This window comes from Oncorhynchus mykiss, chromosome 8, assembly GCF_057628025.1.
Source record: "Oncorhynchus mykiss isolate SJ-2025 chromosome 8, ASM5762802v1, whole genome shotgun sequence".
Classification (NCBI taxonomy): Eukaryota; Metazoa; Chordata; class Actinopteri; order Salmoniformes; family Salmonidae; genus Oncorhynchus; species Oncorhynchus mykiss.
Genome location: NC_143029.1, coordinates 40,245,810 through 40,272,565, shown reverse-complemented (window position 1 = coordinate 40,272,565; position 26,756 = coordinate 40,245,810). Strand labels below are relative to the sequence as shown.

The window sequence follows — 26,756 nt, the reverse complement described above, 5'->3', positions numbered from 1 at the left end:
CATTCTAAATACACAGTGTACAGAAGACTGTTTGGGTTAGTACGGACATGTGCTGTACCTTCAGGGGTGGGTCTCTTCCCCTCTTCCACCTTGATGAGTTTCTTCCTGACACGGCGGGTAGAGTTGACCAGCTTGTGGAGCCGTTTGAACTTCACAGAGTCCTCTGACTGCTCATCATCAGACTGCTCCCGAGACTGAGAGGGAGAGAGGGGACGTCACATGGGGTTCCGAGACACAGGAGAGAAACTGTCTGTCTGTAGTGTACAGGGACCCCCAGAAACATAGGCATAACACAGTGACCCATATCAAAACCTTTGCGAAACAACATCGTACTGCAGGTCATTCACCTACGTCTTGGGGAGACTGACCACACCATGAAAACACACAGGTGTCGGGGGTTGGTGACAGTTACGGTGCGTGTTTTAGGGTGGACATAGTTAGTGATATGAGAGCATGGAGGGAGGGTTGGGGGGTTGGAGGTTGGAGGGCATTTATATTGCATTGTAGAACATTATGTAAGACACTCATAAGAAAAACATATTCCGGTCACATTAATGAGGCCAAAACAAGAAAAACACTGAACGGGAGAGGGCAATGCGGAGATGCCACAGATATTCGCCACAGATATTCAGTGAACTTGGCATTTGTGGTGCGTCTCTGCATCAGACTCTAGTCTGTGTGCTGCCTGTTGGAATGAGCCTCGAGCTGTTTACTACCCAATGGCCACTAAATGGAGTGATCCACAGCATTGTGCTGAGGCACACAGAGCTCCATTGTGAGGGAATGTTTATGTGCGTACCGTGTTTCCCCCAAAGGATTTATTTCAGCAGTGGCTTGGTAGTTGGCGAGGCCAATGGTGTGGTCATTTTAGAGGCCGTCCTCTTGGCCCCACAGCCCACATTTGGGCAGAGATACATTTGCACAGTTTAAAGCTAGTTTCCTGCAATTCTACACATTTTGTCATGGGCCTGAGAGAGAGAGAGAGAGAAAAAAGTGGTATTGAAGTAAATTTCCTGAATTTCTACATGTTTTCCAATGGGGCTGACAGAAGATATGCTGATTTAAAGCACATTTCCTGCAGTTGTACACATTTAGCCATGGCTCATGCAGTGTTCTTATTCCATCTGAGTGACTCAAATATAATAACAAAATCAATGGGGGCCCAATTTCATTTTATTATCGTGGTTGTTAGTTCGCAAAGATGACCTTATTAAAAAATATATAGCTAGGGCCTCCCGAGTGGCAAAGTGGTCTGAAGGCACTGCCTCACAGTTAAAGCTGTGCCACTAGAGATCCTGGTTTTTGTCCACCACCCATGGGGCGGTGAACAATTGGCCCAGCGTCATCTGGGTTATGGGAGGGTTTGGCCAGCAGGGATGTCCTTGTCCCATCGCATTCTAGCAACTCCTGTGGTGGGCATTGCAGACTTACACGGTCACCAGGTGTACGGTGTTTTGTCCAACAGGTTAAGCCGGGTTGAGCAGGCATTGTGTCAAGAAGCAGTTGTGTTTCAGAGGATGCATGGCTCTTGACCTTTGCCTCTCCAGAGTCTGTACAGGAGTTGCAGCGATGAAACAAGATTGCAACTACCAATTGGATACCATGAAATTGGGGTAAAAAAAATATATATACACTACTGTTCAAAAGTTTGGGGTCACTTAGAAATGTCTTTGTTTTTGAAAGAAAAGCACGTTTTTCAACATTGAAGAGGCAACTCCTGCCTTCTAGGCAGAGTAGCAAAAAAAATGCCATATCTCAGACTGGCAAATAAAAAGAAAAGATTAAGATGGGCAAAAGAACACAGACACTGGACAGAGGAACTCTGCCTAGAAGTCCAGCATCCTGGAGTTTCCTCTTCACTGTTGACATTGAGACTGGTGTTTTGCAGGTACTGTTTAATGAAGCTGCCAGTCGAGGACTTGTTCCGCAAACTAGACACTCTAATGTACTTGTCCTCTTGCTCAGTTGTGCACCGGGGCCTCCCACTCCTCTTTCTATTCTGGTTAGAGACAGTTTGCGCTGTTCTGTGAAGGGAGTAGTACACAGCGTTGTATGAGATCTTCAGTTTCTTGGCAATTTCTACCATGGAATAGCCTTCATTTCTCAGAACAAGAATAGACTGATGAGTTTTAGAAGAAAGTCCTTTGTTTCTAGCCATTTTGAGCCTGTAATCGAACCCACAAATGTTGATGCTCCAGATACTCAACTAGTCTAAAGAAGGCCAGCAGAGAGAGCACCCCCCTATCGACATCGACGGGAGAGTAGTGGATAAGGTGGAAAGTTTTAAGTTCCTCTGCGTACACATAACGGACAAACTGAATTGGTCCAACCACACAGACAGCGTGGTGAAGAAGGCGCATCAGCTCCTCTTCAACCTCAGGAGGCTGAAGAAATTTGGCTTGTCACCAAAAACACTCACAAACTTTTACAGATGCACAATTGAGAGCATCCTGTCGGGCTGTATCACCGCCTGGTACGGCAACTGCTCTGCCCACAACCGTAAGGCTCTCCAGAGGGTAGTGAGGTCTGCACAACGCATCACCGGGGGCAAACTACCTGCTCGCCAGGACACCTACACCACCCGATGTCACAGGTAGGCCAAAAAAATCATCAAGGTCAACAACCACCGAACTCTATACCATCTACTGCATCTTGCCTATGCCATTCGGCCATCGCTCATCCATATATATTTTTATGTACATATTCTTATTCATTCCTTTACACTTGTGTGTATAAGGTAGTTGTTGTGAATTTGTTAGATTACTTGTTGGATATTACTGCATGGTCGGAACTAGAAGCACAAGCATTTCGCTACACTTGCATTAACATCTGCTAACCATGTGTATGTGACAAATAACATTTGATTTGATTTGATATTCCATGAAAAATCTGCCGTTTCCAGCTACATTAGTTTCCAGCTACAATACAATTTACAACATTAACAATGTCTACACTGTATTTCGGATCAATTTGATGTTATTTTAATGGACAAAAGATGCTTTTGAACGGTAGTGTATATAGCTCCATTATCTTTTCTACATAGTTTTATCTGGTTTTAGTCATTTAAGTTTACACTGAAAATGTTTTACCATACCGAAAATGATATAACAAAAACTATTTTTTTCACATTATATTTTTGGGAGCGGCGGACTTCAATTAATATAGCGGAAGCACTGGTCTGTATGTGTGTGTGTGGACTTTGGAGCGAGGATGGAACTGTAGTTCAGTTGGACGTCACGACGGTATTACAAATCTCTACAGCAAAGCATAAACAGAGGGAACAAGGAAGTCACCAATTGGATACCATGAATTTGGGGAGAAAAAAAGGTAAAAAGTACAAAAAAATCTATGTAATTCTTTAAAAATTAATATTTTTTTTTAATAAAAAATTGGCGAAAATAAATAAACAAAAACAAAACAGCACTGATTGAACCGCAGGCAACAAATGCACACACACCCAGTGTGTTAGAGTGCTTGGGTTAGTACTAAGGCAAGTCCGACTGGGCAGTGTACTGTAGGCCTGGAGGCGAGGCTTTCAACTCCCCTTAGCTTCTCCAGCCTACCCATGTGGGGTGGCAGGTAGCCTAGTGGTTAGTGTTGGGCCAGTAACCAAAAAGTTGCAAGATCAAACCCCTGATCTGACAAGGTAAAAATCTAGTGTTCCTAGACTGCCATTGTACATAAGAATTTGTTCTTAACTGAATTGCCTAGTTAAATAAAGGTTCAATAAAGAAATACACGGGAAACACTAGAATTGTATTACATCTGTAACCTAACAAGATGAGAGCTGCTTGGTTCGACCACTGCCCGAGTCTGGTGTTACTGATACACATGCATCAGGCCCGAAGATAACAGCTGAGGGAGGGATGTCTTTAACACCTGGCTTTGGACACTTTATTTATTTATTTATTTTTACCTTTATTTCGCCTTTATTTAACCAGGTAGGCTAGTTGAGAACAAGTTCTCATTTACAACTGCGACCAGGCCAAGATAAAGCAAAGCAGTTTGACACATATAACAACACAGAGTTACACATGGAGTAAAACAAACATACAGTCAATAATACAATAGAAATCTATATACAGTGTGTGCAAATGAGGTAGGATAAGGGGGGTGAGGCAATAAATAGAGCATAGTTTCGAAATTATTACAGTATGGCAAATTAAACACTGGCGTGATAGATGTGCAGAAGATGAGTGTGCAAGTAGCGGTACTGGGGTGCAAATGAGCAAAATAAATAAAACAAATAACAATATGGTGATGAGGTAGTTGGATGGGCTATTTACGGATGGGCTATGTACAGGTGCAGTGATCTGTGAGCTGCTCTGACAGCTGGTGCTTAAAACTAGTGAGGGAGATATGAGTCTCCAGCTTCAGTGATTTTTGCAGTAATTTCCAGTCATTGGCAGCAGAGAACTGGAAGGAAAGGCGGCCGAAGGAGGAATTGGCTTTGGGAATGACCAGTGAAATATACCTGTTGGAGCGCGTGCTATGGGTGGGTGTTGCTATGGTGACCAGTGAGTTGAGATAAGGCGTGGCTTTACCTAGCAATGACTTATAGATGACCTGGAGCCAGTGGGTTTGGTGACGGATATGAAGCGAGGGCCAGCCAACGAGAGCATACAGGTCGCAGTGGTGGGTAGTATATGGGGATTTGGTGACAAAACGGATGGCTCTGTGCCATGAGGGCATACTGGCACCTACAAGGCCTTCAGAAAGTATTCACACCCCTTGGCTTTTTCCATTTTCCAGCCTGAATTTGAAAAGGATACAATTGAGATTTTATGTCACTGGCCTACACACAAGTTTCGCGATTTTGACTTAAATCGGCTTGAAAATCTATGGCAAGACTTGAGAATGGATGTCTAGCAATAATCAACAACCAACTTGACAGAGCTTGAAGATTGTTTTTAATAATAATGTGCAAATATTGTACAATCCAGGTGTGGAAAGCTCTTAGAAACTTCCCCTGAAAAACTCAAAGCTGTAATCGATACCAAAGGTGATTATAACAAGTATTGACTCAAGGTGCTGAATACTTAACATGAATCCCAGTTTTATTTTTCATTTATTTATTGATTTGGTATTTTGGGTAGATCGTTGACCAAAAAAAAGACAATCTATTTTAATCCCACATGGTAACACATCCAAACAATGACAAAGTCAATGGGTGTGAATACTTTCTAAAGGCACTCTTGGTGACACAAGGACCTCTGGCCTCCACATTCCCTTGGACTCCTCTAGCCAGTTCGGAATTTTCAGTCAGAATGACATAGACGCTCTGTGACCTGCACGTTACCCATAAATCCCTCTGGTGTCCCCCCAGCCCCCTCTTTCCACCGCTAGTCTCAGTGGTGCATGCTCCATACTCCATTCCTCTGTCAACAGCAGAATCAGACCATGAGGCCAGGGTTGAACCCTCCCCCTTCGTTTTTTTGACAACCTCTCAGCTTCTAAACCGCAGAATGACTCCCCCCCCCTCATCCCTGCTCCTCTGAACCCCACTGTCCTCCCTCTTCACTAACCACACACATCTGTCTGGAATTCTATTCTGCTAGTTTCCACCGCTACAGAAAACATTACAGAGTAAGGTTTTCAGAGACCGTGCTGTATAATAACAGGTCTGTGTGCGCGCGTGTGCATGAGAGGAGACAGGAGAGAGACAGAGACTGAGAAGAGTGAGCCAGCCCGCTACAGTCTGGAACCAGACCTGACTAATGCTTATTACTGAGGTACTGTACATACGGGACATTACTGGAGGCAGGTTGATGTTAATTGTCAGGAATCTTGCCCTGGGGGCAGAACTGAGCGGTTTCCGCTAGCTGGGCCAGCTGCAGTCAAAATTGGCTATATTGTACGTAAGAATTAATGAAAACAAACATGTCCTTTTTGGTCATCATTTAAGGTCAGGGGTAAGCATTATTGTTAGCAGTGTGGTTAAGGGTAGGGTTCATGTTAGGGTAAGGGTTCGGTCTAAAATCTCATTTTATGACTTTGTGGCTGTGCCCGCTAGTGACCCCTCTGCAGAGCTGCATCCAGGGCAAGATTCATGACAATAAACCTGCTTAATGGAGTGGAGCGTGTATATTATTATGCAGAGTGGTTCATTAATCCTGTGGGTGTTGGTGTTGTGTGCATCGTGTGTATGTGTATTGCTTTTGCAGAGTGAGCCACTCATGTGCAAGACAGTCCCGGGGGACAGCCGGGGGTGAAGGCGAGGCAGCATGGCTTTTATATACAGGAAAGAAAGCTTTGCTTCAATGAGTGCTCAATTAACACATTTAAATGAAATGCATTCTGTTGTGCTGTTTTCATAAGCATAATCTTTTGTACTGTAAATCAGGGTCATTAAGAGGAATGCAATAGGAGAGAAAAGAAGACAAAGAAAGACACTTCTGTCCCCTTGCCAATACATAACAGCCTGGGGGAAGAGGAGGAGGTGACAATGACATAGTCCCGAGATGCAGCCGTGAGGGACACCAACATCTGGAAATCAATCAGTGGTGAAAAGCTGCTGCAGTTAGCAACCCCGCAGTGGAGCAATGCCACACAGTCATGACCCCTCACACACACACACACACACACACACACACACACACACACACACACACACACACACACACACACACTCTCACACCCACACACACACACACTCTCACACCCACACACACACACACACACACACACACACACACACACAGTCATTAACGGCTTTGGGTCTTGCTGCAAATATCATTGTGCGGTCGAGCATGCATGGTGCATATTACAAGCAGAACTAGATTTAGAATAGCCAGTAAAACCCTTGCAAATGGATGCAAACCTAGAGGGAATCTCACTGTGTCTGCAAACACACAAGCGGTTCCCTACCTCAGAAAAAACACTGACATTGAATGAAGCATGCTAAGCAGTTGAGTGCGACTTGTTACTCACAGCTTTAGGCATTTAGGACAGCAGACTCGTGCTCATCCCATTCCCAGGTCAGCATAAAGAAGCAGGCATCACGATGCATGAGGCTGAACCTGTCCTAGCTACTCCCAGGTTAGTCACGCTGCACGCACAGTCACACAACACAAAGTCACACAACACACAGCATTGACGCATACACTCTCACAAAGTATCTGCAGCCTTTTGGTCGAAGGCAGCTCTGCCGAATGAAAGTGACGGAAGTGAGTAGCAGCAGAGAAAAGGCGCGTTGTGCCTGGTGGAGAGAGGAGAACAATCACAGCGTTTGAGCCCCTCTGACCCTGCCTTGGCCCCCACATCTCAATTGGCCAGACCGAGGAGATGAGAGAGACGTAGAGAGAGAGACCAGGCTAAGAGGAGGACGGATCTTTGGACAGAGCGACCACAGAGCTCCCCACCGACACACACACCCATTAACCATTTGGAAGCTGGGGGATGACATAATTACATTTTTAAGCGGGGGACATTGCCCCTGACACCCTCAGGCCCAAGAGGGGAAAGATATTTCCTCAACGGGTCCATTTTAAACTGGTACTTAATCAAGCAGAGTCTCCCTCCTCCTACTGCTGCTGTGTTTCTGGGCCTGAGGGGAGTGAGAGCTCTTTGTCCTCCATCCATCACTTCCTCTCTTCCTCCCTCCCTCCGGCGATGCGTGCTAACGGCCCTGAAGACAGGCCAAGTGTTCCCCCGAACAATACACCTTCAGTCATCCTCCCATCCTCTCTCCCTCCGTCTATCGGACACCCCATCCATCAGTCCAATGGGACAGGAAGCAGGCCTGTGGCAGCCGAGAGCATGGAGAGGATTAACAGCTTGCTAGGGCCCTGCCTGCAGCGCCACATCAAATACCAGGCAGAGCCATACTGTACCACAGACCAGGCTTGGAGGCGGCTCTCTGCACAAGTCCTTACAACAGGACTTTCTCATTTACTTTACTTGCGTGTGAAAGCTGTTTGAAAGCATGACAGGGTCTTGTCCAGAATATCCACAGAGCCCAGAGCAGGACTGAAGGCAGCTTGGTGTCAAGGCTGTGGGTGCACCATGCTAGAACAGACGTCTTCAGAGCGGAAGGACGCAATTGGCTAATTAATATGGAAAGGGAAATGTAGCATACACGCGATAGCATGCGAGAGGGCAAACAATTCTAGGCAGTCGAGGGCAGATGTTAAGACTGCTGATCAAGGGCTCCAGCTGTTAGCAGCTGGGTTTCCACGGCAACACATATGTGCATATAAATATTTGGGTATCCAGATGGTGCTTTTGTGATGTGTATCCATGACCATCTTCACAGGAAGACGTGGCTCTGTGAGTGTGTTTCTGTCTCTGTCTCTGTCTCTTTCTCTCTGTGTGTGTGTGTGTGTGTGTGTGTGTGTGTGTGTGTGTGTGTGTGTGTGTGTGTGTGTGTGTGTGTGTGTGTGTGTGTGTGTGTATGTGTGTGTGTGTGTGTGTGTGTGTGTGTGTGTGTGTGAGTGAGAGAGAGAGAGAGAGACTGGGTCGGTTCTTCTATCCTTGTGGGGACCTGAAATCCCCAAAAGTCCCTACAAGGATAGTAAAACAAGGAAAATTCTCCCTTGTGGAGACATTTCCCACATCCCCATGAGCACAAAGGCTGTTTTAAGCTTAGGGGTTAGGTTCAGGGTTAGGGTTAGAATTAGGGTTAGGGTAAGGTTTAGGGTTAGGAGTTAGGTTTAAGGTTTGGGTTAAGGTTAGGGTTATGGTAAGAGTTAAGGAAAATTTGATTTTTAAATAATGTTGGATCCCCACGAGGATAGAAGTACAAAAACATCTGTGTGTCTTGGTTTGTGTGTGTGTGGGTGCTTGTGAGGCAAAAGGTCCCATCTGGACCCGGTTCTGCTTCAGAGCTATTGATCTCCAGTACATCTGAAAGCCCAATGTGTACACACACAGTCCTCCATTTAGCCTGCCAGCCAATGTGTCTATCCCCTGTGATGTCTCCCCCCCACACACACACACACACACAGACACAGAGCCACCAATCTAGTGGGCCGCGAGGCTAAACCCAAGAGGAAAACAGAGCTTGACTTGGCCCAGCAAGAAAGAATCATTGGATTTGAACGATCATCAGTGAGTACAACTAGTCTCCATCCAAACCAATCCCTCACATCCGCCTTGAGGATCCACTCCAATAACAAGCAGTATCCTACGGGTGAGGCCGTGTTCTGTGACCTGTCACTAAGGACAAACTAAACCCCATGGCTTGGAGGGACACTTCAAAAGGACTGAGAGGTCCAGGGCCTGGCCTTTACTGACCACAGCAGGACACATTTACATTTACTTCCAGCACTGACTTACAATTAAAGAAGGGGGAAAAGTCACAGTGTGAACTTCTGGAAAGGTTCACTATGAAATGAGGGCCGGGGTTGGATGGAAATCAGTTCTCTGTTCAGAGTTCATCTTTAGGACTACAGTAAAGCTTACTATGACATGCATTATGCTGATGATGATGCAAACCTCATGGCCCAAGTCAGCTCACTATTTGCTCTTCAGTGCGGAAGCCAATATACAACACATGTATTATTCTCCACAGTAGAAGGCAGCGCGGTTCCTTCCTTGTGAGTGACAATACATCCGCCTAGCCCAAACAGGGACCCCACACATGGCCACCTCTCCTAACCCGGAAAGAGTGCCTCAGCCTGGGTATGAGCATGCCCTGTGGGCCTCTGACAACCAGGACACTGATCCTATCCTGATCACACCTTACATGATTACTATGACCCAGAAGGAGGGAGGGAGGGAGGCAGGTTCGGGCTCCCGAGTGGCGCAGGGGTCTAAGGCACTGCATCTCAGTGCTAGAGGCATCACTACAGACACACTGGTTCAAATCCAGGCTGTATCACAACCGGCCGTGACCGGGAGTCCCATAGGGCGGTGCATTACTGGCCCAGTGTCGTCCGGGTTTGGCCGGTGTGGGCTGTCATTGTAAATAAGAATTTGTACTTAACTGACTTGCCTAATTAAATAAAAGTTTTTTTTTAAATAAAAAATGTTTTATGCATGGGCGGGCATACCATATAGTCTGCTGCCGGATAAAAGAGCAAGGGGAGGGTAGGGGTGGGAAGCTCAGGGGATTTTACACAGGAGAGATTTAACTAAAACCAGTCATTGTGAAGTAACGTAATCAGTAATCGCCCTGCAAACAGTATTCAGCCAAGCCCTGTCCAATGTGGGTGACCTCTGATGACGCCTGCCCCGGTCTAAGTAACATTGGCTGGCTTGAGTGTGACAGGTGCCTTGGCACTTTGAGTCGCACACTAATCCACACCGTAAAGGCCACACTGATTGCCTGATCCCAGTCATACAGGCTTACTGTCTTCACTACACTGTAACGGAAAACTGTCATTCATACAGTCATTTGGGGTATCATCAACAGTAAAATACTCTGAAATGTTTTACTGCAGCGTGCTGCAAATTATGGTGCATTGTGGGAAAACGTTGTGAGCTGGGAAATAATTGCTGCATTTCAAATGGTGCTGTAATTCCACCCCACAGAATACAGTACCGTGCCGTATCTTTGGAATGCCATAAACCTTTTGACCACTAGTGGGTGCATGGTATTGTCTCTGTCTCATTAACACATTCTGAAGTTTGCCTATATGTGTTTCACCCGTGAGTGAGAATGCTGTACCAACTTAAGGCTTATGCGGTTATAGTGCACCATCGATGTGTATAAGGGACAGACTGAAGAGGCAGAAAGTCTTAAAACCTTAAACGGTTCAGCATTTTGCCATGTCCTTTCGTTCTGCTTTGCCCTGTAGTCACTGTTTGGAAGCCTTTGGAAGTGCAAGTGATATAAAACACAAATCATTCATTAATATACTGTAACTTCGCCACGCAGCCGAGCTGCTTGACCAATCCCTTGTAATTACAGGGACACACTGAAATATAAACCCCTCCCCTCAACGGATTTCATTCATTTGATTACAGTAGCATTACATTTTTTTTTTTTTTACAGTATAATACAGTCAATTTTACTGTATTGTACTGTATGGCATTATAAGGTACATGCATTGATACCGTATTTATATTACAGTAGGTGTACGGTAATATGAAATACAGAATATTAGTTGCAGGCAAAGTAAAGGCAACCTCTTTACAGTACACACCGAATGGGGTGTCAACACAAGCGGGATGCGGTATGTCTGGGGTTATGTCATAATATCCAGGTTAGTTAGAGAAGGGACGTGACTGCCAATGATCTTATACACGCATTCTCACACACACAAATACTCCTAGGTGACAAGCACACAAAGATGGCTGCTCCTTTGTGGGGCTTTGATCCTGAGGGTCACGGGGGTGAGAGGTGAAAGGTCGGTCAAAAGGTCAGAGTTCAGAGAGGTACTTACGTTGCAGTTAGAGGACTGGTTTAGATTGGGACTGGATCCGTCAGTCCACTCTGCAGTGTCAGTACTGCTGGACTGTCTGCTGTGGCTCTCATACTCCTTCAGCTATAGGAGAAGAAGAGTTTAGCGAGAAGGGAGGGCAGGGGACGATGGCCCACTCTCACTATAGAAACAGCTACCCCTCCACACACACACAAACGAACACCAATACACAAACGTAGGATGACACACACACACACACACACACACACACACACACACGCTCACACACACACACGCACACAAAGGCCACAAGTCCGTCGACACAAACATACACGGTAACAAGACAAAACAACTGTCCACAGAGCAGGGATGGGCATTTGAAATGATTTCACTATCCGAATAATATCCTAAAAACATTTTTGGAACTCTGGATAGGCGAAATACATGTGTTTTAAAGAAAACTCATATATATTTTTTTCAACGTCAATGGGGACTTGCTCAAACGATTCAAGAGAGGCAGCGCACTGCTTGTTGTTTCAGAACAGAAGGGCGGGGGAGGGGCGTGAGAGGAGCAGGGGGAGAGGCGTGAGAGGAGCAGGGGGAGGGGCGTGAGAGGTGCAGGGGGAGAGGCGTGAGAGGAGCAGGGGGAGGGGCGTGAGAGGTGCAGGGGGAGGGGCGTGAGAGGAGCAGGGGGAGAGGCGTGAGAGGAGCCGGGGGAGGGGCGTGAGAGGAGCAGGGGGAGGGGCGTGAGAGGTGCAGGGGGAGGGGCGTGAGAGGTGCAGGGGGAGGGGCGTGAGAGGAGCAGGAGGAGGGGCGTGAGAGGAGCAGGGGGAGGGGCGTGAGAGGAGCACAGGGGGAGGGGCGTGAGAGGAGCAGGGGGAGGGGCGTGAGAGGAGCAGGGGGAGGGGAGTGAGAGGAGCAGGGTGAGGGGAGTGAGAGGAGCAGGGGGAGGGGAGTGAGAGGAGCAGGGGGAGAGGCGTGAGAGGAGCAGGGGGAGAGGCGTGAGAGGAGCAGGGGGAGGGGCGTGAGAGGAGCAGGGGGAGGGGCGTGAGAGGAGCAGGGGCCGGTCAGGTCTGACACGGAGGGAGAGAGAAAGTAGCCAAACCAACGAGACAAACTTGTGGCTCCGACAGGTTATCTACAACAGTATCATCTCATCTGGTAGTGTCTATCTTGACTGCATTACATCGATGTAAAGAAGCTAGCTAGCTACAGCAGTCAGCTAAGTTAGTTAGCCAGCTAGCTTGCATAGCAAGGCTAATTAAGGCTGCGCTCCCCATCCTTCTCTACAACAACTCCATTCATATTAAACCGCCTACCTGTTGGTTGAACATTGTAGCCTACTCCTTCTCATTTAGCCAACTTAATTCCCTAATTGCAATTCCATTTGGAATTGATTCGAAATCTCACGCGTCACTTGCTACACGATGGAGGAGCCTCTGACAGTAGTGCTGCTTTGATTGACTGACAATAACAAGCTAAACTTGTGAAAAGTGTGTAGGTTACCCATATTACTTTTCTACGGTGGGAACTAAAACGGTCTAATGTCATGGTCTGTCCGTCCTTATACGTAGCAATGTTACAGATAATTACATTTGATTTTAGACAAAGCCTTTTAATTAATAGGCCTGCATTTTTTTCTTTCTAAAACTAATACTTTTGCAATTAATCGAATACTAACGTCCATTCGGGAAAATTCTAAATATTCAAAATAATTGTGCCCATCCCTAACCACGGAGGCTGTTCATCGATTCCAGAACCGGATTGGTTTGTTTAAGTGTCAACCGCAGTGGAGGAGGGTGGAGGTCAGGCCAGCACCCAATGATACACCAGCGATACAGGAAGAGGTGGAGGAAAATCAACGTCTGCCTTGAAGAGAGACCTAGTTCTACAGGACTACAGGGCTACAGAGCTAACATGTCCAGCTACCCCCAACAGAGTGAACAGGACCACACATAAACACTGCGAGTGACCCCCAGGCACCCTTCTTGGACAGGGGATTGGGGTGGCGTGGGCGTGTTTTGTCAAAGATAAAGAGCCGTGCAGGGTTATAATGAAAGCTCGGTGAATAGTTAATAAGAGTAAGTCATTTTAGTGAGAGCTGGATATGGAGCTTGCGGGATGAGGCGGGCGAGTTGGTAGGCTTGGAGCCGGTCGAGACCACGTTGCAGTGGAGGAGCTGGGGCTGGGGTCAGGCGGTGGGTGGGGTGGAGGTCCCCTCCAGGCCCTGCCTGTCTGCCCCAGGAGGAGCCTGGAGAGGAGAGTGGGGAATGGGTGTAGGGGGTACAGAGAAGAGGGTGGGTGAGGGGGTTCCTACCCGAGCTAATGCCTCTTCAACAGTGATCATCTTCTCCTTCACCATCATCATCAGCTGGATGCGCTCTTCGTCACTCATGGTGATCTCACTGGCCACGTAGCCTATGTCCTCACCTAGACGGTCAGAGAATGAGGGGTCACTAAAACAGCTGGGGCATGACATAAAGTAGTATGGAAACACATTCAAAACGGGACAAAATGAGTCATTATTAGATAATGAGTTTGCTATTCAAATTTCACTGTGTAATTTCTAGGAAAATAACACGCTGTACTAAAAAGACTAATCCTGCCGTACCTTTCGAAGTCTGCCGCATGACTCCCTTCTGTGATGTCTTGCGAAAGTTCTGCCAGAAGGACTTGTTCTTCTTCTTATTGTCCCATTTGCCTACGAGGAATAGGGAGAGAGAGAGAGCTTCAGTCAGACAACGCTAGAACACACACTCAAAAGGCACACACACTTCCTTAAGACGGACCCAGTGTTGCCGGGTAATGGAAAATAAGCTCAATGTTTTTGAATGATTCTCCGATAAAGACAAACACAATGGGACATACCATTTTCCCATCATTATAAACCGTGTAAAGGAGTGTGTGTGTGTGTCTACACGTGTGTGCATGACTTCTCTATACCCTGAGTCACCTGTCTGGGGATAGGCTCAGAAAGCGGGCAGCTGACGGCTCCGCCAGGTGACATTTGTATGTAAGGGCTGAGGAGAGCTGTTTCTCCCTAAAGTCTTAAGATCACACGCAGCCCTGTCTGTCTAGCTGGAATAAAAAAACTACAGCCACAACAAGCTGAAGGTCAGCATGACAATATCTCATGAGTGTTTAACCCCACTGTTATTCTCTCCCTGGTTCATTGATTCCCACCCCTTTTTCTCTCGCTCTCTCGCTCTCACTACTCTGTTCTCTCTCTCTCTCACTACTCTGTTCTCTCTCTCTCTCTCACTACTCTGTTCTCTCTCTCTCACTACTCTGTTCTCTCTCTCTCACTACTCTGTTCTCTCTCTCACTACTCTGTTCTCTCTCGCTCTCACTACTCTGTTCTCTCTCTCTCTCACTACTCGGTTCTCTCTCTCACTACTCTGTTCTCTCTCTCTCTCTCACTACTCTGTTCTCTCTCTCTCTCACTACTCTGTTCTCTCTCTCTCACTACTCTGTTCTCTCTCTCACTACTCTGTTCTCGCTCTCACTACTCTGTTCTCTCTCTCTCACTACTCTGTTCTCTCTCTCTCACTACTCTGTTCTCTCTCTCTCACTACTCTGTTCTCTCTCTCTCACTACTCTGTTCTCTCTCTCTCACTACTCTGTTCTCTCTCTCACTACTCTGTTCTCTCTCTCCCACTACTCTGTTCTCTCTCTCCCACTACTCTGTTCTCTCTCTCACTACTCTGTTCTCTCTCTCACTACTCTGTCCTCTCTCTCACTACTCTGTTCTCTCTCACTACTCTGTTCTCTCTCTCTCGCTCTCTCTCTCACTACTCTGTTCTCTCTCACACTACTCTGTTCTCTCGCTCTCTCTCTCACTACTCTGTTCTCTCTCACACTACTTTGTACTCTCTCACTACTCTCTCCCCCTCACTCTATCTCACTACTCTGCTCTCTCTCTCTCTCACTACTCTGTTCTCTCTCTCTCTCACTACTCTGTTCTCTCTCGCACTACTCTGTTCTCTCTCACTACTCTGTTCCCTCTCACTCTCTCTCTCACACTACTATGTTCTCTTTTTCTCACCCTCTCTCTCTCACTACTCGGTTCTCTCTCGCACTACTCTGTTCTCTCTCACTACTCTGTTCCCTCTCACACTCTCTCTCACTGCTCTGTTCTCTCTCGCTCTCTCTCTCACTACTCTGTTCTCTCTCACACTCTCTCTCACTAATCTGTTCTCTCTCACTCTCTCTCACACACTCTGTTCTCTCTCACACTACTCTGTTCTCTCTCTCTCGCTCTCTCTCTCACTACTATGTTCTCTCAGTCTCTCACTCTCTCTCACTACTCTGTTCTCTCTCACTCTCTCTCTCTCACTCTCTCTCACTACTCTGTTCTCTCTCACTCTCTCTCGCACTACTCTGTTCTCTCTCACACTACTCTGATCTCTCTCGCTCTATCTCTCTCACTACTCTGTTCTCTCTCACTCTCTCTCACGACTCTGTTCTCTCTTACTCTCTCTCACACTACTCTGTTCTCTCTCACTCTCTCTCTCACTACTCTGTTCTCTCTCACACACTACTCTGTTCTATCTATCTCTTACTTCTCTGCTCTCTCTTTCTCACTACTCTGTTCTCTCTCTCACTACTCTGCTCTCTCTTACTCTCTCTCACACTACTCTGTTCTCTCTTACTCTCTCTCACGCTACTCTGTTCTCTCTCTCTCTCTCTCTCACTACAATGTTCTCTCTCACACTACTCTGTTCTCTCTCACGCTTTCTCTCATTACTCTGTTCTCTCTCACTCTCTCACTACTCTGTTCTCTGTTCTCTCTCTCTCTCTCTCTCTCACTACACTGTTCTCTCTCTCTCACTACTCTGTTCTCTCTCTCTCTCACTACTCTCTTCTCTCTCACACACTACTCTGTTCTCTCTCTCTCACTACTCTGTTCTCTTTCTCTCTCACACGAATTGGTTCCCTCCCCTCTCTCTCTCTCACAAGGCTGAGGGTTAGCCCCTGAGAAAATGCCAACACACACATTAAAGCAGTTTCAATTCACACACATAATGGCAAATAACTGCTGTAGCTTGCAGGGTTAGAGCCAATCTATAATGATTGAAATATCACATCAGAACATAATGGTCAATGTATAAATACAATTTTAGTTGATTTATTCACTCACTGAAATATAATAGACGCCAACCCTGCTAGGAAGCTGGAAACAGTAAGAGAAAACAGGAGAATTTTTTTGTAAAAGTTTAACTGCTACTAACCTCCGTCTTCAGAGCTGGACTTCTGCAGAGACATCCTGGAAAGAACAGAGCAGACAGAGAGAAGAGAAGAGAGAGAGTTAACGTCTGGCAGATAGACCCTCCTCTCCTCTTAGCATCACACACCATCACTTCTCTAGCACTGGGGACTTCCAGTCAATCCCGGCCTTCCCCCGTCCCTCTAAGAAAGAACATATGCCGCTGTGTTGACGTGATGCTGCTGAGGTTTTTACTCTGGCTGCTGCTTTGTGTCTTCACCACTAGAGGACAGTGGTGGGGCTCTATAGACACACACACACACAGGCTGGCACCTGAGGAGCACAGGGCCGAGATATCCACAGAGGGGAGGCGTTGAATAGGTGGGAATGAGTGGGGAGCGAGGCGATGAGAGGAACAGAGGAGTGGGGTTAAAAGGAGAGGAGTGGATGAGAGGAGTAGGAGGAAATGGATGACAGGAAGATGAGAAAAGAGTGAATGAAGAAGGGAAGAGAGAAGGAGAAGAGCAGACAGAGAGAGAAAACCATTGGGCAGACTAAGCCTGTTTGTGTTTCCACTTCCCTCCTCTGGATAGTCACAAGAGGGAGAGGGAGAGAGAGGGAGAGAGAGAGAGAGAGACTGAGAGAAAGAGAGAGAGAGAGGTGGGAAGAGAGTGAAGAAGACAGCGTGGAAAGTTACTGGAATGAGGAGTAAGAACGAGAGAGTCTCAATTTTTGACAACTCGATAGTCACTGCACACGAGACATAACAATAAGACATAAGAAGAGCACGATAAAGTAACTAAGCACACTGTATACAGGGTCAGTTCCAGTACCACATTTACAATGTGCAGGGATCGATAGAGGTAGATATGGATCGATAGAGGTAGATATGGATCGATAGAGGTAGATATGTATCGGGGTAAGGTGCCTCAGAATGATACTTTTTGAATAAATCTTGATAATAAACAAAATCCAAAATAATTGTGAACCAAAAACCAATGTGACCAGATACATTTGTTTCACTGGTACACAAGCGATCAAGAAAGAATTGGTGTCACACTGGCAAGTCAAAGAGTTGCTGACGCAGTCTGTGAGAGTAGGTTATCTGTCAGTTCTCCCTGCTCTGTCTGAGTTGGTTAGAGACATGAATCATGCAGGGGGGAGTCAACGACAAGAGCTTGTCCAGTAGTAGAGGTTACGTCTGTCTTCATCGGGCCCACACATACCCCTCCTGACGCTTCTCACTGTAACCAGTGTCTGTAATCTGGTTCAGGTTATTAACTCAACTACTAGGGTGTTTACAAACACTACAGGAACAAGATTATCCACATGTATCGATTCACATTTTTACTAACGCTGTAGAACTTTGTTCTGAAGCTGTACCCATTGGATGCAGTGATCACAATATAGTGGCGATATCCACTAAAGCCAAAGTTCCAGCAGCTGGGACTAAAATAGTGGAGGATGGTAAAAATATTTGTTGGTCTGATGTGACTAATGAGGAGCATCCAGACGCTGCACTTGATTAATTTATGTTATCTTCTTCCAATTATCGATAAACAGGCACCTGTTAAACACATCAAGCGCATGCACGCACGCACGCACGAACACATGCACACACACAAACACACTCGCTGATGCGTGCAGAGAGGTAGAGACAGGTGGCTGTCAGTTCAGTGAGCGAGGCACGTGTGGGTTTGGGGCAGAAACAAACCAAGTCCGACAGGTCTACCCCCTCTTCTGTGTATGTGTGTAGTAGAAGTGACAGCCTTCTGGACTCTACGGGAAGGTTTAGGGATGTTTAAAGGTTGGCTGCCATGGCAACATAATGAGAAGCTAATTGAATGGAGGCCTGTATGCTTGCCCCCTCCACCCCGCCCCCTCCTCTATCTCTATCCCCTGTCTTTCTATTCTTACTCTCGCTCAGCGCTAGGCCCCAGTGTGCTAGCGAGGGCCCTAGCTAATGCTAATGGGACTTACAGTGCCTTGCGAAAGTATTCGGCCCCCTTGAACTTTGCGACCTTTTGCCACATTTCAGGCTTCAAACATAAAGATATAAAACTGTATTTTTTTGTGAAGAATCAACAACAAGTGGGACACCCTCATGAAGTGGAACGACATTTATTGGATATTTCAAACTTTTTTAACAAATCAAAAACTGAAAAATTGGGCGTGCAAAATTATTCAGCCCCCTTAAGTTAATACTTTGTAGCGCCACCTTTTGCTGCGATTACAGCTGTAAGTCGCTTGGGGTATGTCTCTATCAGTTTTGCACATCGAGAGACTGACATTTTTTCCCATTCCTCCTTGCAAAACAGCTCAAGCTCAGTGAGGTTGGATGGAGAGCATTTGTGAACAGCAGTTTTCAGTTCTTTCCACAGATTCTCGATTGGATTCAGGTCTGGACTTTGACTTGGCCATTCTAACACCTGGATATGTTTATTTTTGAACCATTCCATTGTAGATTTTGCTTTATGTTTTGGATCATTGTCTTGTTGGAAGACAAATCTCCGTCCCAGTCTCAGGTCTTTTGCAGACTCCATCAGGTTTTCTTCCAGAATGGTCCTGTATTTGGCTCCATCCATCTTCCCATCAATTTTAACCATCTTCCCTGTCCCTGCTGAAGAAAAGCAGGCCCAAACCATGATGCTGCCACCACCATGTTTGACAGTGAGGATGGTGTGTTCAGCTGTGTTGCTTTTACGCCAAACATAACGTTTTGCATTGTTGCCAAAAGTTCAATTTTGGTTTCATCTGACCAGAGCACCTTCTTCCACATGTTTGGTGTGTCTCCCAGGTGGCTTGTGGCAAACTTTAAACGACACTTTTTATGGATATCTTTAAGAAATGGCTTTCTTCTTGCCACTCTTCCATAAAGGCCAGATTTGTGCAATATACGACTGATTGTTGTCCTATGGACAGAGTCTCCCACCTCAGCTGTAGATCTCTGCAGTTCATCCAGAGTGATCATGGGCCTCTTGGCTGCATCTCTGATCAGTCTTCTCCTTGTATGAGCTGAAAGTTTAGAGGGACGGCCAGGTCTTGGTAGATTTGCAGTGGTCGGATACTCCTTCCATTTCAATATTATCGCTTGCACAGTGCTCCTTGGGATGTTTAAAGCTTGCGAAATCTTGTTCTATCCAAATCCGGCTTTAAACTTCTTCACAACAGTATCTCGGACCTGCCTGGTGTGTTCCTTGTTCTTCATGATGCTCTCTGCGCTTTTAACGGACCTCTGAGACTACCACAGTGCAGGTGCATTTATACGGAGACTTGATTACACACAGGTGGATTGTATTTATCATCATTAGTCATTTAGGTCAACATTGGATCATTCAGAGATCCTCACTGAACTTCTGGAGAGAGTTTGCTGCACTGAAAGTAAAGGGGATGAATAATTTTGCACGCCCAATTTGTCCGTTTTTGATTTGTTAAAAAAGTTTGAAATATCCAATAAATGTCGTTCCACTTCATGATTGTGTCCCACTTGTTGTTGATTCTTCACAAAAAAATACAGTTTTATGTCTTTATGTTTGAAGCCTGAAATGTGGCAAAAGGTTGCAAAGTTCAAGGGGGCCGAATACTTTCGCAAGGCACTGTACTCACTGGGTCTTTCTGCTGGTGTCTTGCCCTCCGCTCCCACGCTCTATCAATTATTACACACGCAAGCACATGCATACACACTGTAACTGTTTGCACCTCCACTTCTGCTTTTTCTTACAATTGTATAAGATAGTACAGAGAGGCAGACCTGCTTTAAAACCCTTTAGTTTGGTTCCAAACGTTCCACACACTGAGTCTGTGGCAGTAGCTCTCATGTTGTGTGCTTAAAATGACCACACAGTATGCAGTTAGTGCCTTTCACTTTCCCCGTGGGGTGAAGAGTTTTAGTCTTGGACTAATGAAGATCCGGGAGTGTTGCATAAAAAACAGTCTCTAACTCTCTCTCTCTCTGCCCATCAAGATCTCATGGTCTGACTTTTACTATTCTATATTTGTCCATCATTTTTTTGGCCTTGAACTCAGACCGGTTAAAGTAAGGGTTAAGGTTTAGGATAGGGTTTCAAATAAAAACCGAGTGCCTAACCCTGGGATTGATCGCGCGATCCTCGGAAGCTCGTGGCTTACGCACATCCGCCATCCCCGTCTACTTGATCGGAGTGGCGCTCATCATAGCCCCTAGTGGCCGTTTTCTTTTTCATTCAAATACAATTGTACCTACACACTGAAGAAGACTGCAAAAAACGAAAGGAATGTGTACGCTATCCCCGATGCAGTGAAATTAATAAGAGCATGAAGTGAGCTTTATGCGGACATCTTCCTGTGTGGACCCATCACTCCTTTTGTTTGTTTGAATTCGGGGGTTTTACGCACAAGCCCGGCTTCTGGGAGAGCGAGATGGGCCCCTTTTGATGAACAAATGTTGAATATCGCCTTGATTCTGGTGTAACCTTCCTGCACTGTGCTGGGTGTGTATCCCATGCAATGTTCTCTCCACCAAAAAGTGTGGCACTGAGCACATTTCAGGTCGGCTGAGCGAAAAATTCTGTGCAACTTCCAGCATGCGTTTACTGTGAACACTTAGGCTGTGCTCACTTTAAGTTCCACTTTTAACAGTGACCATGTAGGCTACTGTGGCTATTTGATCATAATGTAGGCATAACAGAGTGGACTACCATCAAAAACAATGGAGAAAATGCATCCCCTAACATTTTAACATGGAAATAGCTGTTCTATCATTCAGCCTACAGTAGCAGACAATGTGTGGGGTTTCATTTAGGCCTACATTCCATGAGACTTTTGAAATAAACATGCAGGGCTTGACATTAACCTGTTCATCCACTTGTTAGTCAGACAGGGAAGTGACTGAGAATATTGTGTTGTTTGATGCAAGAAACCACTTTACAAAATAAAATGCATTGTCATTCCCATACCATTATTACAGAGAATCAGACAAATGAGGCTACCCTCTGCCTATTGGCTGATTAGCTTATTCAAGTCTCTCAAAATACAATACTGACCCATTAGGACAAAATAAAATCTCTTTAACTGACCTGCTTTTCAAAGATGTCAAGAAATGTATAAATTCTATGATCTTGTAGGAATCAATCACTCCCCCATTGCTGAATACAATTTATTGATATGAACAAATGTGCCCACGTGGCTACATGCAGCTCTCACTTTGATCTCACAACAGGCGCATTGGCTAATGTCTGCTCATGCTGTAAACACAGTCCAGTTCAAAGTGAATGGCAAAGATCCGTATTTGGCAATGGTCTTGTCATGTATTGTCATGTTGTGTCTTGTTTCTGTCCTTTCCCTTCACCCTGTCTCCCTCTGCTGGTCGTTATTAGGTTACCTTTTCTCCCCCTCTTTCCCCCAGCTGTTCCTTGTCTCCTCCTAACTACCTCGTCACCCCTTTTCCCACCTGTTCCCTTTTTCCCTGTGATTAGTCCTCTATATCTCTCTCTGTTTCTGCTCCTGTGTTTGTCGGATTCTTGTTTGTGTTATTCATGCCTGAACCAGACTATCGTCATGTTTGCTGCAACCTTGTCCTGTCCTGTCGGAATCTGCCGGTCCATCTGAGCCTACGTTTGTTTTGTTATTAAAAAGCTCTGTTTACGTTAATTCGCTTTTGGGTCCTCATTCACGCACCGTAACAGAAGAATCCGACCAAGAATGGACCCAGCGACTTCGGATCCTCTCCACTCAGCCGTCGAGATCCAGGGAGCGATGCTAGGCAGACACGAGCAGGAATTGTCTGCTGCTCGACATGCCGTTGAGACCCTGGCCACCCAAGTCTCCAACCTCACAGAACAGGTTCACCATCTCCGCCTCGATCCACCGGCCACTTCCAGGGCTTTCGAATCTCCGGAGCCCAGAATCAATAACCCGCCGTGTTACTCTGGGGAGCCCACTGAATGCCGCTCGTTCCTCACCCAGTGTGATATTGTGTTTTCTCTCCAGCCCAACACTTACTCCAGGAGCACTGCTCGTGTCGCCTACGTCATATCTCTCCTTACTGGACGGGCTCGTGAGTGGGGCACGGCAATCTGGGAGGCAAGGGCTGAGTGTACTAACCAGTATCAGGACTTTAAGGAGGAGATGATACGGGTTTTTGATCGATCTGTTTTTGGGGAGGAGGCTTCCAGGGTCCTGTCTTCCCTATGTCAAGGTAATCGATCCATAACAGACTACTCTATTGAGTTTCGCACTCTTGCTGCCTCCAGTGGCTGGAACGAGCCGGCTTTGCTCGCTCGTTTTCTGGAGGGTCTCCGCGCAGAGGTAAAGGATGAGATTCTCTCCCGGGAGGTTCCTTCCAGCGTGGATTCCTTGATTGAACTCGCTATTCGCATTGAGCGACGGGTTGATCTTCGTCACCGAGCTCGTGGAAAGGAGCTCGCGTTCTCCGTTGCCCCCCTCTCCGCATCACTACCATCTTCCTCTGCCGGCTCGGGTGCTGAGCCTATGCAGCTGGGAGGTATCCGCATCTCGACTAAGGAGAGGGAACGGAGAATCACCAACCGCCTCTGTCTCTATTGCGGTTCTGCTGGTCATTTTGTCACTTCATGTCCAGTAAAAGCCAGAGCTCATCAGTAAGCGGAGGGCTACTGGTGAGCGCTACTACTCCTGTCTCTCCTTCAAGATCCTGCACTACCTTGTCGGTCCATCTACGCTGGACCGGTTCGTCAGCTTCCTGCAGTGCCTTAATAGACTCTGGGGCGGAGGGCTGTTTTATGGACGAGACCTGGGCTCGGGAACATGACATTCCTCTCAGACAGTTAAGGGAGTCCACGGCCTTGTTCGCCCTGGATGGTAGTCCTCTCCCCAGGATTCAGCGTGAGACGCTACCTTTAACCCTCACTGTTTCTGGTAATCATAGCGAAACCATTTCTTTTTTAATTTTTCGTTCACCTTTTACACCTGTTGTTTTGGGCCATCCCTGGCTAGTTTGTCATAATCCTTCCATTAATTGGTCTAGTAATTCTATCCTCTCCTGGAACGTCTCTTGTCATGTGAAATGTTTAATGTCTGCTATCCCTCCTGTTTCCTCTGTCTCTTCTTCACAGGAGGAGCCTGGTGATTTGACAGGGGTGCCGGAGGAATATCACGATCTGCGCACGGTGTTCAGTCGGTCCAGGGCCACCTCTCTTCCTCCACACCGGTCGTATGATTGTAGTATTGATCTCCTTCCGGGAACCACTCCCCCCCGGGGTAGACTATACTCTCTGTCGGCTCCCGAACGTAAGGCTCTCGAAGATTATTTGTCTGTAGCTCTTGCCGCCGGTACCATAGTCCCCTCCTCCTCTCCCGCCGGAGCGGGGTTTTTTTTTGTTAAGAAGAAGGACGGGTCCCTGCGCCCCTGCATAGATTATCGAGGGCTGAATGACATAACAGTGAAGAATCGTTATCCGCTTCCTCTTATGTCTTCAGCCTTCGAGATCCTGCAGGGAGCCAGGTTTTTCACTAAGTTGGACCTTCGTAACGCTTACCATCTCGTGCGCATCAGGGAGGGGGACGAGTGGAAGACGGCGTTTAACACTCCGTTAGGGCACTTTGAATACCGGGTTCTTCCTTTCGGCCTCGCTAACGCTCCAGCTGTCTTTCAGGCATTAGTCAATGATGTCCTGAGAGACATGCTGAACATCTTTGTTTTCGTTTACCTTGACGATATCCTGATTTTTTCACCGTCACTCCAGATTCATGTTCAGCACGTTCGACGTGTCCTCCAGCGCCTTTTAGAGAATTGTCTTTTTGTGAAGGCTGAGAAGTGCACTTTTCATGCCTCCTCCGTCACATTTCTCGGTTCTGTTATTTCCGCTGAAGGCATTAAGATGGATCCCGCTAAGGTCCAAGCTGTCATTGATTGGCCCGTCCCTAAGTCACGCGTCGAGCTGCAGCGCTTTCTCGGCTTCGCGAACTTCTATCGTCGTTTCATCCGTAATTTCGGTCAGGTGGCGGCTCCTCTCACAGCCCTTACTTCTGTCAAGACGTGCTTTAAGTGGTCCGTTTCCGCCCAGGGAGCTTTTGATCTCCTCAAGAATCATTTTACATCCGCACCTATCCTTGTTACACCTGACGTCTCTAGACAGTTCGTTGTCGAGGTTGACGCGTCAGAGGTGGGCGTGGGAGCCATTCTTTCTCAGCGCTCCCTCTCTGACGACAAGGTTCACCCTTGCGCGTATTTTTCTCATCGCCTGTCGCCGTCGGAACGTAACTATGATGTGGGAAACCGCGAACTGCTCGCCATCCGCTTAGCCCTAGGCGAATGGCGACAGTGGTTGGAGGGGGCGACCGTTCCTTTTGTCGTTTGGACCGACCATAGGAACCTTGAGTACATCCGTTCTGCCAAACGACTTAATGCGCGTCAGGCGCGCTGGGCGCTGTTTTTCGCTCGTTTCGAGTTCGTGATTTCTTATCGTCCGGGCTCTAAGAACACCAAGCCTGATGCTTTATCTCGTCTCTTCAGTTCTTCAGTAGCCTCCACTGACCCCGAGGGGATTCTCCCTGAGGGGCGTGTTGTCGGGTTGACTGTCTGGGGAATTGAGAGGCAGGTAAAGCAAGCACTCACTCACACTCTGTCGCCGCGCGCTTGTCCTAGGAACCTTCTTTTCGTTCCCGTTCCTACTCGTCTGGCCGTTCTTCAGTGGGCTCACTCTGCCAAGTTAGCCGGCCACCCTGGCATTCGGGGTACGCTTGCTTCCATTCGCCAGCGTTTTTGGTGGCCCACCCGGGAGCATGACACGCGTCGTTTCGTGGCTGCTTGTTCGGTCTGCGCGCAGACTAAGTCCGGTAACTCCCCTCCTGCCGGCCGTCTCAGGCCGCTTCCCATTCCCTCTCGACCGTGGTCTCACATCGCCTTAGATTTTGTCACCGGACTGCCTTCGTCAGCGGGGAGGACTGTTATTCTTACGGTTGTCGACAGGTTCTCTAAGGCGGCTCATTTTATTCCCCTTGCTAAGCTTCCTTCTGCTAAAGAGACGGCACAAATCATCATCGAGAATGTTTTCAGAATTCATGGCCTTCCGTCAGACGTCGTTTCGGACAGAGGTCCGCAATTCACGTCTCAATTTTGGAGGGAGTTTTGTCGTTTGATTGGGGCTTCCGTCAGTCTCTCTTCCGGCTTTCACCCCCAGTCTAACGGTCAAGCAGAACGGGCCAATCAGACTATTGGTCGCATCTTACGCAGTCTTTCTTTTCGCAACCCTGCGTCTTGGTCAGAACAGCTCCCCTGGGCAGAATACGCCCACAACTCGCTTCCTTCGTCTGCGACCGGGCTATCTCCTTTTCAGAGTAGCCTCGGGTACCAGCCTCCGCTGTTCTCATCTCAGTTCGCCGAGTCCAGCGTCCCCTCCGCTCAGGCTTTTGTCCAACGTTGCGAGCGCACCTGGAAGAGGGTCAGGTCTGCACTTTGCCGTTATAGGGCGCAGACTGTGAGGGCTGCTAATAAGCGTAGAACTAAGAGTCCTAGATATTGTCGCGGTCAGAGAGTTTGGCTCTCTACTCAGAACCTTCCCCTTAAGACCGCTTCTCGCAAGTTGACCCCGCGGTTCATTGGTCCGTTCCGTATTTCTCAGATCATTAATCCTGTCGCAGTTCGACTTCTTCTTCCGCGATATCTTCGTCGCGTCCACCCGGTCTTCCATGTCTCCTGTGTCAAGCCCGTTCTTCGCGCCCCCGCTCGTCTTCCCCCCCCCCCCCCCATCCTTGTCGAGGGCGCACCCATCTACAGGGTCCGTAGGATTTTGGACATGCGTCCTCGGGGCCGTGGTCATCAGTACCTAGTAGATTGGGAGGGGTACGGTCCTGAGGAGAGGAGTTGGGTTCCCTCTCGGGACGTGCTGGACCGTGCGCTGATCGATGATTTCCTCCGTTGCCGCCAGGTTTCCTCCTCGAGTGCGCCAGGAGGCGCTCGGTGAGTGGGGGGGTACTGTCATGTATTGTCATGTTGTGTCTTGTTTCTGTCCTTTCCCTTCACCCTGTCTCCCTCTGCTGGTCGTTATTAGGTTACCTTTTCTCCCCCTCTTTCCCCCAGCTGTTCCTTGTCTCCTCCTAACTACCTCGTCACCCCTTTTCCCACCTGTTCCCTTTTTCCCTCTGATTAGTCCTCTATATCTCTCTCTGTTTCTGCTCCTGTGTTTGTCGGATTCTTGTTTGTGTTATTCATGCCTGAACCAGACTATCGTCATGTTTGCTGCAACCTTGTCCTGTCCTGTCGGAATCTGCCGGTCCATCTGAGCCTA

General features: G+C 47.3%; 1 protein-coding gene across 9 annotated transcripts in view; it reads right to left on the bottom strand.

Moving 5' to 3' along the window:
* Nucleotides 1-26,756, bottom strand: part of LOC110529898 (SAM and SH3 domain-containing protein 1) — a 333,014-nt gene that overhangs the window by 28,740 nt on the left and 277,518 nt on the right. For 4 of the 9 annotated variants that reach the window (XM_036985457.2, XM_036985461.2, XM_036985459.2 and 1 more), the window contains exons 5-9: nt 16,538-16,572; nt 13,918-14,007; nt 13,624-13,736; nt 11,328-11,429; nt 59-194 (exon numbers count right to left, since the gene is read on the bottom strand). In XM_036985457.2, coding sequence (XP_036841352.2) covers nt 59-194; nt 11,328-11,429; nt 13,624-13,736; nt 13,918-14,007; nt 16,538-16,572 — 476 coding nt within the window. Of the gene's footprint in view, nt 1-58; nt 195-6,930; nt 7,154-11,327; nt 11,430-13,623; nt 13,737-13,917; nt 14,008-16,537; nt 16,573-26,756 lie in introns of those variants that run through there. The other 5 variants (XM_036985458.2, XM_090243418.1, XM_090243416.1 and 2 more) reach the window with 2 other exon arrangements.